The sequence below is a fragment of the Hydra viridissima genome, unplaced genomic scaffold (assembly GCF_058129835.1).
Source record: "Hydra viridissima isolate aposymbiotic clone 2 unplaced genomic scaffold, HvirCarnegie_v1 scaffold_3, whole genome shotgun sequence".
Classification (NCBI taxonomy): Eukaryota; Metazoa; Cnidaria; class Hydrozoa; order Anthoathecata; family Hydridae; genus Hydra; species Hydra viridissima.
Genome location: NW_028324302.1, coordinates 15,488,421 through 15,502,294, shown reverse-complemented (window position 1 = coordinate 15,502,294; position 13,874 = coordinate 15,488,421). Strand labels below are relative to the sequence as shown.

General features: G+C 29.2%; 1 protein-coding gene across 1 annotated transcript; it reads right to left on the bottom strand.

Annotated features, from left to right (window-relative positions):
- Positions 1-4,609: 4,609 nt before the first annotated feature.
- On the bottom strand, positions 4,610-13,558 carry LOC145202276 (solute carrier family 75 member 1-like). The gene is made up of 12 exons (XM_090081927.1): positions 13,282-13,558; positions 12,681-12,784; positions 12,428-12,586; positions 12,161-12,349; positions 11,614-11,704; positions 11,357-11,468; positions 11,172-11,227; positions 10,663-10,715; positions 8,870-8,960; positions 8,670-8,717; positions 8,476-8,565; positions 4,610-4,875 (listed from the first exon to the last, which is right to left on the bottom strand). The coding sequence occupies exons 1-12, from the start codon at positions 13,514-13,516 to the stop codon at positions 4,763-4,765; spliced, it is 1,341 nt and encodes a 446-aa protein (XP_089938053.1). The 5' UTR covers positions 13,517-13,558; the 3' UTR covers positions 4,610-4,762.
- Positions 13,559-13,874: the final 316 nt, after the last annotated feature.

Here is a 13,874-nt window from a genome sequence, read left to right as displayed (position 1 = left end):
TAAGAAATCATTTGAAATGCGAGTACGTAGATGGCTATAAACCAAAGCGTTTCTAGAGAAATCATGCTCAACTTTTACACTGCAGAACGCTGGACCGTTAACTTCTTGCGAGATTTCTATTTTCATTTGAATCCATTGAACGTAGAATTCACTCATTTATAGTTTCGTGGATTGAAAATCCATCATGGCCGAATATATTGGTAAAAATGCATCGAAATATTCATCTTTTAAGCTTCATGATGCATCATTTAGCCTTTGATATGCTTCTGCATCAGTATGGAAATTTTCAATCATCAAAAAAAGGGAGTCCTAGCGTGATTCAATGTCTATACGAGGCTTTTTTAAATTTTTAAATGTTTGAATATATGCCACTTTTTTGGATTCAATAGCAGCTTTTCTGATGTTATTCAATGCATCTTTAATCATTGACGTTATGTCCTTGGCAGCTAGCTGATACACATGCGCGCCACAAAGCATGACTGAATAGAACGATATTGTCTGCAATCTTTTTCATAACTAAAATTTACATATTTTTTTTAAAAATCTATAAAATGGCTGTGTTGATGCAATTTTAAATGAGAATGGAATTGAATATAAATTTACAGATATTTTAAATGATAATTTTCTTTATCAGCATATTAACATACCAACTTTCCAGCTGTCAGATGAACTTGGGAATACCTAAGATTTAATCTTTACAACTCAATCAGCAAGTGTTAACGAAATAGATTCAAAATTTGTTTTGGGAAACATAACTAGGGGCCATCTAAGTATATGTTTCAGTTTCATCTTGTCTGATAAAGCAATCCGTGACAATAAAAGTAAGCAAAGATTTATGTTTGCTAATTCCAATTTTGAACGAATATCTGACCTAATTTCAAATGTTGACTGGATACAATGCTTCAGTAACAAAAATGTACAAGAAATGTTTGATGAACTGATTTTTTATACTGAGGTGGCATGTAACCATTTCACTTCAATTAAAAAGATATTAAACTCTTTAAAAATTAGACCAGCATGGGTTAATGCTAAATTAAAGTTTCTTATTAGAAGATATAAAAACTGCTCATGTAAATGGAACAACCCTGTTTTAAAATCTAAATACAAATTGATTTGCAAAAATGTCGCAGATGAGATTAAGAAAGTGAGACAAAACTTTGAGCTTAATCTGGTAAAAAGAGCCACCAAGAATCCAAAGCTTCTCTACAGCTACATGAACAATCAACTAGCAGTCAAAGATACTATAAAAGCATTAAAGGGAGCAAATGGCAAAACCAATCAAAATATAAAAGATGTTGCTGATATCTTAAACAAAAATTTTCAAGCTGCATTTGTGAAAGAAGATGATGGTCCACTGCCTTCTTTTGATTTAAGAACTGCTGAAACATTCATTATGAAAATTGAAGATTTTACATATGAAGATGTCTATCTAAGATTAAAAAACTTAAAAGATAACAAATCAAGTGGCGTTGATAATTTACATTCAGCTATTTTAAAGAATTGTGCATCAGCCTTTGCCATTCCACTTACGTATATTTTTAAAGAATCGTTTAAAACCAGAAAACTGCCAGTGCAATTTAGATCAGCAAATATCACTCCTCTGTACAAAAAAGGCGAAAAAACCTTAGTGGGAAACTACCGACCGGTATCACTCACCTCAACTGCATGTAAAATAATGGAAGGTATAATCAGATGTAAACTTGAAACTTTTCTACATAAGTTCAAACTAATAAGCAAGCAACAGCACGGTTTTGTTAAAAATAAATCATGCTTAACGAATCTACTTGAAACACTTGATTTTATTTCAACCGTCTTAGAGAATGGTAAACCTGTTGATGTTATTTTTTTTGGATTTTGCCAGGGCATTTGACACAGTACCACGTAAAAGATTGTTGCTTAAACTTACAGCTTATAGAATATCTGATCTGACAATACAATGGATTGAAGCATTCTTAAAAGAAAGAAAACAAAGAGTTGTGATAGGCGAGAATGTATCCTCTTGGGCAGAAATTACCAGTGGTGTGCCACAAGGGTCAGTAATTGGACCACTCTTATTTGTACTATTTATAAACGATTTGCCTAATACTTTAAAAAAATCTAACAAAGCTATATGCTGACGACACCAAAATTATTAATGAAATGCATCAACTCTTTCTTTGCAATTAGATCTCGATTCAGCTTTTAAGTGGACTCAAGAATGGCTTGTGAAATTTAATATTTGAAAATGTACGGTCATGCACTTTGGCCGAAATAACAAAAAATCACACTTTTATATCAATGAACAAAAGTTAAACATAACAGAATCTGAAAGTGATCTTAGAGTAATCTTCTCAAGCAACCTGAAATGGAAAAATCATGTAATAAAATGCGTAGGTAAAGCCAACCAAATGTTGGATCGGATTAAAAGACTGCTAAGAATTCTTTATGTTTCTTTTGTGCGACCACTGTTAGAGTTTGCAGTACAAGTTTGGTCACCTATTCGAAAGGGAGAAATTGAATTATTAGAGAGAGTTCAACATCGTGCAACTCGATTAATACATTCACTTAAAAAAATCAACTATGAGCAGGGGCGTGTCTAGGGGATGTCTGCTACGTCGCTGGACATACCCAAAATATGTATATATACATATTTTTTCACAACTTCAATATTTCGTTAAGTAAATATGATGCGTCGGTAGATAAAAGCAAACAGAGCGAATAATTATAATAAACTAAAGCAATAATTAAGCAAACTATACAAGGTTAACTGTTCGAACGGATGGTAAGAAGTTATTAATCCGGGATAACAGTTAGATTTACGGTTTAGTATTTTATTATACGCCAAGTTAGAATTATTTTGTTCTATCTCCAAGTTTAAATGTTGGGAGAAAGTTTTTGATTTTTTTCTTAAAGTAATAATTATTTAAAAACTTAGTCTTAATTTTTAAAGAAATAATAACTTATGCTTTAAATAATTTATGTTTAAACAAATTAGAAAAAAACTTGTAAAATAGAGCGCATTTTAGAAGTAATCATTACTTACTAAAATTAATAACTCATTTTCTCCCAACTTTTAAAATAGGAGATAGAATTAAATAATTCTAACCTCGCGCATAGTGCTTGTCAAATCGAGAACGGTCTAAAGTTTATTAAAAAAAAAAAAAAACGATTTATATATTTAAACGGAGGTTGTTTTAATTTTTGACTTAAACAAATTAATAAGAAACTTGAATGGACATACCTTTTTTTATTAAGTTATAAGGTACTTCATTTTTTAAATATTTTCTTTTGTTAATTTAAAAAAAATAAAAGTAATTATTTCTTAGAGAACAAATTCCGGACTTCCCATTTCAATTACACCCTGAGTAAAGTTTTAGTCAAATTCTATTGATATTTATCATCAGGAGGAGAAGACTGTAATTAACAACAAGCATATATTAAACTATATCAATGGACATCCCCAACTATTTTATACAAAGCTGTGTATCTTTTTAATTACTTGCATTTTAAAAAATATAAAAAGAAAGAAAGGGTTTTAAACATTAAAAATAAAATTTGGACTTCCCTTGGTACATACACCCTGTTTAGTGAGTATTTATTAAACATTTCTTAAACATAAAGTTTAGACAGTTTTTCAACAATTTTTTTTTGCTTCATATAAGAATAGGTCGTGTGTAATTGTTAAGCGTTGGTGCTGACTATGGTTATCATCATTTTCTTCTAAAAATAGATAGCGTGCGAAGCGATGATGTTTGATAATGGTTAGCATCATGTGCGATAAAATATCGGGCGATTGCTAAGCCGTCTTACCTCATATATGCGTTTGTGAATGAGGAAGGGGGGGGAGGGGGATGCTAAAATTTAACTTTTTTTTTTTTTTTTTGGGGGGGGGTTAAAACTGCGACTTACCCAAAAAAATTCCTGTACACGCCCCTGATGAGTATCGTCTAAAAGCTCTTGTCTCGACTGCCTTTACAAAAAGGAGACAACGAGGAGATATGGTTCAACTTTATAAATTCTTCAACGGTTTTATCGATTTGGAAACAATAAAAAAAATTAGTATTCAAAAAGCTCAAACAAGAGGTCACAGCTTTAAATATGTCAAAGAAATCACTAAGCAAGCATCTCGTGAAAACTTTTTATTTAATAGATCGGTCAATTTATGGAATAGCTTGCCAAGTGAGTTGGTTAAAGCACAATCAGTTAACAGTTTTAAAGCAGGTCTTGATTGCTGGTTGAGCAGCAATTAAGCGAATCGGCTGTCATAGTGTGTTGATACCACACTCACTGGCTCACACCAGTTACAGTATTTACTAATACTAATACTAAAGTATTTCATACTTTGATGATGTTAAAATGCTATAAAATGTTATAAATCTTCAATTTAAACAATAACTGACATTTTTTTCATCCGTTACTTCTTTTTCTTTTAATTCTGATGTCAGATTTGAATTTAGCGCATTAATACTATGTAAGAAGTGTCAAAATTAATGCAATAATGTTTTAGTTACCCCATGTTATATGCCACACTTCCTTTTTAAATTTCGCACTTGAAGTGCGAAATATAGTTAAGCCGGAATCTTTGAAAGCAAAATTATGCGGCGCATAAATTTGTTACAATAAAAAGTCATTAAAAAACACCGTTACCATACAAAAGCATTAATAAATAGTACAAATAAATAGAAAATATGAGAAACTTTATCACAATTTTTTATATAAATCCAATAAAAAATAGCCCTGCATCACCGCGACGTAAGAAAAGTTAATTTTAACTGAAAGGGCTTTAATTATTCTTTTCGATTTTGTAAACCTTGGCTTTATATACCAAATAAAGAGGCAAAATGAACATAACAGCGCCGACGATGTAGCAAATCATGGAACCAAAACTCCAGTACACTAAAAAAATAAAAGATGTTACTTTTGATTTTAAAAGCTATTTTTATGCCCATAATAAGTAATTATTTTAGCAGAGAAAATTCAAATAAGACTACAAAGGGAAAAACATAGTTGTCTAATTCCACAACTTTTCGCATTTGAGATCTTCTCACCGTATAACTTACCTATAATTTAGACAGTATACCAGCAAAAAAACGCTTTGTTTTTCGCTTGTATATTGATGTTATGTTACAGGAGATATCGAGGTGTTTAAAAGTGTTTAAAATCCAAGGTTTACTCAAGTCACAAATTTCCATTTTTCTTAAAGTAGAAAAAATGGGACTACCTCTGTACTCTTTATACGGTAAATAAAATATAAATATTTGAGGGTGAAGAGGACGGAGAAGTTGGTAGTAGCCGAGGACTAAAAGTAGAAACTTTAAATCTCAGAAAGTACTTTTATAACGGTCAAATATTTTGAAAGGAAAAAAAAAAACCAACCTAAAAGGAACAAAGAAGAAATTTTTTCGAACAAAAAAATTCGAAAGTTATTAAATCGAAGGTGTTTTCGAATTCAACAGTTTCGTTCTAAATAACTAGTAGCTTCCAAAGACTAAATTAAGCTATTTTTAAAAGAAAATGGCCATCTCCGAAGAGCGAGTTTCTTCAGACTTTGAACGCGTTATAGAAAAACAAAAGTTTGATAAAGAAGCTTTTAACAGTAGCGCTGAAACGGATGCGATGTTGGACGAAATAGCCGCAAAAGTAGATTTATTGAATCTCGAAAAAAAAGATATTTTAGTCAGTAGCAATCGCGAACAAGAAACCATCCAAAAACAAAATGAGCTTATAAGCACGCTTACCTGCCAACTGAAAATCATTTTTGAAGAGTACCAAGCAGCATGCAAAGAAAGAGATTACTATGAAGAGTTAAACGAGACGTTGATCCGTTGTTTAGAAGTAAAAGAAAGTAAAACTCAGCGAAACCGTGAGGACGAAACTGAAGACAAAGTTGAAAACAATAAAAATGATTCCAAACCCGGTTTGACAGTCGAAGAGGCCGACAACAAGACTACTCCACAAACGGACGAGGCAACTGACAAAAATGAACAGGGTAACTCTTCGGATGCTCAAAAGATTTCCAAGGAAAATAAAAGTATTACAAGTGCAGAGTTAACTCAACTAAATCGAGTGCTTTTAAGAGAAATCTTTGAGCTTCGCCACCAAATTGAAACGATGAAAGAGAATATCCGAGATTATTTAATTTCCGACACAGATGATCAAGAAAGCGAATGCGATTCAACCATTAGTCAAGAGAATGAGCATAGTTGCGAACTCTGTAATCCGACCGAATTAAGAAATATAGAGGAAGACGGGGAATCAAAGAGCCAGGCGACAATTGAATACAAAAACCAAGACGATGAAGGTGAAAAACTAAACGCATAAAAGTTATGCAAAATGTATGGTTGATTAGACATGAACCGAATCTTTCAAAACAATGTAACATAAACTTCTATAAAACTTTGGATAAACTTGGTTCCAAAAAACTTGTTTTAATCTTAGAATTTCATTTTATTTGGATTTTTGTGAAGATTTATGGAAAAATTGCAAGAGTAAATTGCTTATAATATTTAAAAAAGAGGTTCATGTAATAGTTACTAAAAAATTTGGAATGGTTTTTAAAAATGCAAATATATATCACATTATAAAATATAGTCTCATTTTTAGAGTAAGCAATCTGGTTAGAGTTTTTATAGTTAAGATGTTTTTTTTCCGAATAAGATTGCGGATTATGACATTTATATTTATTATCAGGTTTTATCTAACTTTTGATCATTTTGTTTCGAAAACTGATTTAATGCAACTAAAATAATCTGATCAGTTTCTCTTTTCACGCGGTTTTTTTTAAACAATCATAAGTATCTTCATATCGTCTGTAAAAATTATTTTCGCTCATAATTGTAGTACTTAATTTAAAAGCTTACCAGTGTCCTGCTTTGATAACAGTTTTCACAAGATTTGAAAATTTACAAATTGTTTTAGATACGCATAATAAAAAATGGTGTGAATGGTCTTTATTATTGTCTAAATTTGATATTTTTAGAAAAAATTTATACACTTTAATTAGTATAAAAAATTTATGCTCAAAATTTACTCAATATTTATGTACTTTTCTCTTTATTTTTTGACATTGAAATCTAGATTGCCGTAGGGCGCCGGTTAAAATTTTAAAAAATAAATTACTTTCCCTTCACACAGAAAATCCTTACATTTCATGCTCTTTTAACCTTCAACAATATCATTTTAGTTCAAGCTTTTTTATTTACTCCGCAGAAAGCATAGTGAATCAATTGTAGACTCGTCTATTTCTTAAAATTGCAAGCCTACAGGCTTAGCATCTTTATTGCTATTCCCTTTATCTCGATCTTGCTAAGTTTTCTAAGTTCTTTGTAAATTTGTCAAATATACTAGAAGCTTAAAAGAGGCTCTTGAAACACCTTGTTTCTATTAGGAAGTCATGGCTCCCACCTTTCAATAGAAGATTTAGACTGCTTCAAAGAAAATGGTGTATTGTTTTGTTCAATTCAACCTCATTGAAGCCACAAACCCCTTAGATTGCAGTACATTTAGTCACACAAATACAGCTTGCAATACATGGATGATTACAATATACCAGGCATTGTGAGTAATTCCTTTCCATTGGCATATACCCCAAACAATATCATAGCTGGGTTTAAAACAGGAATTTTTCCACTAAATGTTAACTTTTTCAGTGAACATGATTTTATGCCTGCATATACACTATCAATAAACTAAAACCAGAACCAGGCCCCTGCTATGGAAAGTTTAATCTTAAGTGTAGATAGTTTTATTCATGTTGACTTAACATCAAAGAAAGACAAGTCAGAGTTAATTACTAAAAAGCTTTAGAATCATATTGCCATATTTCATCTTAAGACAACAGTGATATTCTTTGTGCAGATAAGCTAACTCAATTCTAACTCCTGAAAATTTGATGTGGGACAGTAATAGCAGCTAATTATTAATTAAATAAAAGCAACTAATTTTTTTACAAAATAAAATTTTTTACTATCTCAAGGTGGGTAATCAAGGTGTCTACAAAAAAGAATTTAAAAAACTTTCTAGAATTCTGAAACATCCTATTATATACTTACTTTATTTTATTTTATTTTGTTTGTTTTTTGTTTTTAGATGGTTGTGACATTTTTTTTCAAAGGTTCAGATTGATTTTTCCGAACTTTCCAACAACTTATATAATAATATTACTTTGGCTTAACAGCCTATGGTTAACTTTCGCATTGTGCAGTCTTCCACCACCTATAAGTTAATTTCTTCTTTGTTCTTAAGACAATCAAGATTTTCTTCATCATTTTTGAAAGTAATTTAGATTCTTTTTCTTGCAAGAAAATTTTTCTTCAAAATATTGGAGAAAGATTATCGTCATTGCAAAGCTTATAGTCTTTTTTATTTTGGCTTTGTCATATCATAATTGTTAGAGGAAAGATTAATTTATGAAATTTATAATGGGTAAATTTTTGAAAAAAATTAAGACAAAAAAAACTTAGTAACATTATTTTGAGTAACAGAATATAAACATACCAAAACAAGTCACTGAGGGAGCAATTGCACGCGACAATGCTCCGATTGAGCGAAATTTGCCAATATTTTCACCACTGTCACTATCAGCAGCTGAATAAAAAGAAAAGAAAATCTCAAATAAAATTACTCTAAATATTTCAGCAAGCAATAAACTCAGTTATGAAGATAGATAAAGTATATTATTTTAAACTTACAATACTGTGTAAACAAAGAAGTAAGAAGAGGTACTACAGTTCCTGCTCCTAAAAAAATATACAAATTAAATATTAAATTATTTTTATGCTGTTAAAGTATGAGAATAAAATAAGTAAAAAAATGTTAATAATACATTCTTTCTAATATTATTTCATAATTATTTATTTTACTGCTCCTATTATACACATAATAGACTCACCAAATGAATAGAGCAGCATTGCAAAGTACATGCCTGTCACAGAAGATGTCACACTTATTACAAGCATAGATGGGATTATTACTGCAATACCCTAAAAATATTATACTATTATAATCAGGACAGTTGGAAAAATTTTTAGTTCAGAGGGAGGAAAAAAAAGCATTTTAAAAGTGCTACATTTACTCTTAAAAATCTAACAAAAATAAATGAATATGAAAGAACAAGTGGTTGTTAAATTAGGACTTTTGGATTGATTAACTTTTGTATGAGAAAAACTTGCAGTTTGATTGAAGATTAACTAATCTAACATTATCTATAAATTAATAAGAGAATAAAAATTTAAGGACTTCTTGTTTTACTGAAAAATCCACAGCATGCAGTCCAGGGTATCAGTTCTGAAGTTAGATTCCAGAGATGAGAGTGAAATGCTATGATATCTTAAGTCATGGTATTTTTATATAAATTCTAGTTTATTTTAAAAAATGATAAAAATTATTACATATTTGTATTACCTCATAACAAAAATCTGTGAAAAAGTGAAAACTTTGAAGTTTTTATCAAAATGGCTGAAGCAACAAGTGTAAATTGTATTTGTTAAAATATTTTTAGAAAGTATACAGATAAAGTTATTAAAGTAACTGCTTTTTACAGGTATATTTTATTGATTGACAGGTATACATTATTTGATTGACAGGTATATACTTTATTTGATTGATTCAGCTTACTAAAAAAAAACTTAAAGTATATATATAAACTTTTTTCAAAATAACTCAGGTAAGCCTAAATAACAATGAAGCCATAGCTTGCTTGCTAATGTCTGAAACTCACTTTTTGTGATCTTTTAATTTCAGCTTTGTTTATGGTTATTTGAAGAAGTTAAATCTGATGTTAGTGCTGATCAAATTCAGCAATGTTGTTGATAACATTTATTGAGTCATGATTTGTACTGGATTTACACTGAGTGAGCCATTCTATTACTCTGGAATGTTTGTCAAAAAGAAACTCATGTCAAGGTCTAGTAACTGTAAAGTATATAAGGATGTTGAAATGATCATTTCATGCAACAGCTTTAAAGATCTCAATAATTTGTAGCCTCTATTTCTTTGGAACTGAACATGACTACTACTTTGGAACTGACCATGACTACTAGTGCTTTGGAACTGGACATGAATATTTTTGTATAGGTTTGATAATATGACTATCCTCTTTCACAGAAATCTTTTTAGAAAACAACACCAGTAGGACTAACATGACATGGGAGTTGATTTGAGTTTAAATTTTTTTCTTCAATTTGCGTATTGTATTTGATATTTATAAGTAAATAAAAGGAACAACTATTGCTTCAATTTTAACAGATTTTAAATGTAGTAAAAGGGTCACCTTAGCTTTTAACTTATGACTATTTTTTCTTATCTAGAAATAATGACTCAAAAAAAGCACATTATTGTGTTTGACCAGTATATATTTTGTCAGAGATTTGTAAAGATATGCATAAACTTTTCTGGAACAAGTATTCCTATTCTTTCTTATCTTACTATTTGATTGGTCTCTTGATTAACTCTCATATCAACTTGTATCATGATCAACTCATTGTGTCATAAAAGAATAAGTAGATTACTTAAACATGTAAATGTAAACTTAATTTTAAACAAAACTTTAACTACTTTAAGAAAAATTAGAAAGAAAGTTGATGTTTATTTTCTGGTGAATATATTTAGAAAATATTTGTTAGGGCAACCTTTCTTTTAAAAAAATTACTCTTTGACAGTTCCAAAAGAGTTTTAAAATTGCACCTGAATAATAGCTCTCTTTTCTTTGCTGTGCTCCACACGACGAACATAGCCCCCTGATCAAGTTTTAGAAAAAGAAAAATAGATAAAATTCTAGAATAAAGTTATAGAAATAAAAATGTGATATGAAGCTTATTTAAAAGTAAAAAATGTAAATAGATAATAAAAAGACAGTAATTTTATAAAAGTATTATCTAAAAAGTATTAAAAATATAAACATGAATTTCAAGAAACATTCTGTTTTCTATTACTAAATTTAAAAAGTAAATTTGGTAATCCTTTTTTAAAATTGGTATATGAAACAAAAAGTTTTGAACTAGGTTAGGGTTTTACAACTATCATAAAGCTAGCAAAATTAAGAGTGTTATAGATGTTTGATTGGTACAATAATAGATTATTGCTACATTAAAAGATAAATGATGTTTTAATGCCAAAAGATAATTTCCTAAGCTAGAGGAATACAACTTTGAAAAACTAAAATTTGAAACTATGGAAAGAGAAAACAAATATACCTTGAACTAGCATCATGATTACTCCAGAAAAGAAGAGCAGCTTTCCTTGTTGCATGCTAAAAAAGAAAATAAATTTATAACACTGAAAGGTTACATAAACAACTTCTTTTTTAATACCCAACATTTACAAATTTAGAAGAACTAAGTAAAAATTTGTTCTAAATATTTACTGGCAATAAATATACCTTGTGAAACTAAAACGCTCATGAGTCACAAATGTCAGAGTAAATTCCAGACCAGAGAAAAACAACAAATACAAAAAGTTTATCACAGCAAGTTTCCGCAAAAAACTACCACCTGGAATAAAAAGTAAAAAAAAAAGCTCTTTATGTGTTCTTGCTATAACATAAAAATAGGAGAAAAAAACAAAACAAAAACAATCATTATAAAAAAAGGTGCAAAATAAATCAATGTTTTATATTTCATCAACATCACAACTTACATTCAGAACTTACTGATGAAGAGAAGCTAAATAAACTGACAGGATTAACTAATTTCATAACCTTTGACAAACCATTGGTGATAGATCGGATCTAATATTAAATGCTTATAAGGTAATTCTTTGAAATGGAAGTAGAACTAACAACGTAAATGTTGGATAAAAATTAAATATTTTTATTGATAGAAATGGAAATCATCATTTGAAAAGAATGGAAAAAAAGAAATGAAAATTAAACTGAAACCAATTTTAGAAATAGAAATGGAATTTTCTGACAAAAAATCAATTAAGGATCAAAAGTAGAAATTAAAGACATTTCCGTTTAAAAAAGAGTTTCATTCTGTTTATATATTTAAGTAAAATCCTATAAATATTCCTAGAATATTGAATTTAATGTAGCAAAGTAAGTGCTTAAAATTTAAAAGAAATAATTTACTATTTCTTTAAAAACTATTTCTTTAAAAAAACTTATTTCTTATTCTGTTTCTATTAGAGAAATATAAAAACTTTGAAAAAAAAAAAAAAACTCATCTCAACAAAATCTACTTACTTTAGATGAAGGAAGTGTCTCTTTCAAAAAAAAAACTGTGATGAAAATTGATACAAGTTGGAAAACCATGGAAACAATAGCCGGTTGTTTAAATGATACAGTCAGTTGATCTTTGTGTTGTGATGCAAAGTATGCACCAATTAAAGGGCCACTAACAAATGCTAATGAAAACGATAAACCAACAAAAGCCTAAACAAATTTTTATTGTAATATACTGCAGACTATACCAAAATCATATGGACAACACATATATATTTTAATACCCACCATTCCTTTGCCTCTATTTTCTTTTGTTGTTATATCTGACATTATTGTTGTACAAAGTAGAACCGATCCTTTAGCTAATCCTCCAAGAATTCGTGAGAGAAAAAACAATGAAAAAGTTTCCGCCTTCCACCATACTAAGTATGAAAGTGTTGTACCAAACTAAAATTTTGTGAAAAAGATTTTCAATGCAGATAAAGTTAAATATTCATAACATCAAAGGTATCAATTTAAACTAAAAATTGTATCTATCTACCATTGTTAAAACAAGAATACTCTTTCTGCCAAATACATCAGAGCATGCACCCACAACTGGACTGGACAGAAATTGCAAAAATGAGAATAAAGAACCAAGAATGCCTAAAATTAAAAAAATAGAATAGGCTTAAATTTATATTATTATCAGCCAGTTATTTTCATCAAACAGCACAAGTTTCTTTAAAATATATTTAAAACCAGAAATAATAGTTCTAAATCAGTTCAATTTAACAAACTCATTTTTACACATGACTTTCCTTGAGTACACTATATGTGGCTGTCTATGATACCACCCTAATTAGTGATCTCTATGATCACTCTCAATAACAAGAGCTTCATTCATTTTTATCTCTAAGAACACAATAATTGTGACTCTCTTTTAATGCACTATAAATAGCTCTTCTAAGATCATTATAAATATGTGATTGCCATTAAAATTATAATAACATGCAACTCACCTTAAAATTACCACGCAGAGCTTGGGAATTGAGTTTTTAAATAATTTCAAGAAATAGTATCAAGAAACAACTTTAATGATTTAATGTTGACATTAACAAAAAGCTTATAAAAAACATACTACAAATTCAAATTAAACCAACCTCCAATTAATACATTGTTATATCTTCTTTCATCTGGCATTTTCAATGTCTGTCTTACCCATTCTAACAAACTATGAATATATTTCAACAAAACATCAGTTGATTCTTTTTCTTTATTGATAGCATCATAGTGATCAATAATTGAAGGAAAAAGAGGCAGAATAATGGTAAAAGCAAGCAAGTCAAAAAGGAGAATGAGAAAAACAACTGCAAAACTTTTTGTGCTTGTTCCCATTTGTAATTTTTTATTTCCACTAATATTAAGTTTTTCGTAGCTAAAACTAAGTAATTGATATTACAAAAAATTGTAACCTAGTGTATCCAGTTGTTTTTAAAAACTATGTTCTATAAATATTGGGGTTTAAATTATCTTAAATATATCTAAACAGCAATTTTTTAATAATTTTAAAGTCATGATATCATAAAATAGTATCAATTTTTTTAGTTTAGCAATTTTTTTCCTAGATCAGGTGTTATTTAGTCTATTACTTATTAACTCACTTTTTAATTTTTTAAATATATTGCAAACTTATAGGCTTAGCAATTAATTAAAAAATAGAATGAAAAAGACTTCATAGTATTGTAAATAGAAT

Excerpts from the sequence above, each read along its gene's own strand:
- LOC145202276 (XM_090081927.1), bottom strand. The coding sequence starts at position 13,516 with ATGGGAACAAGCACAAAAAGTTTTGCAGTTGTTTTTCTCATTCTCCTT. Across the intron at positions 11,228-11,356 it reads GAGCGTTTTAGTTTCACAAG|CATGCAACAAGGAAAGCTGC; the intron begins GTATATTTATTG and ends TTTCTTTTTTAG. Across the intron at positions 10,716-11,171 it reads AATCATGATGCTAGTTCAAG|GGGGCTATGTTCGTCGTGTG; the intron begins GTATATTTGTTT and ends AAACTTGATCAG.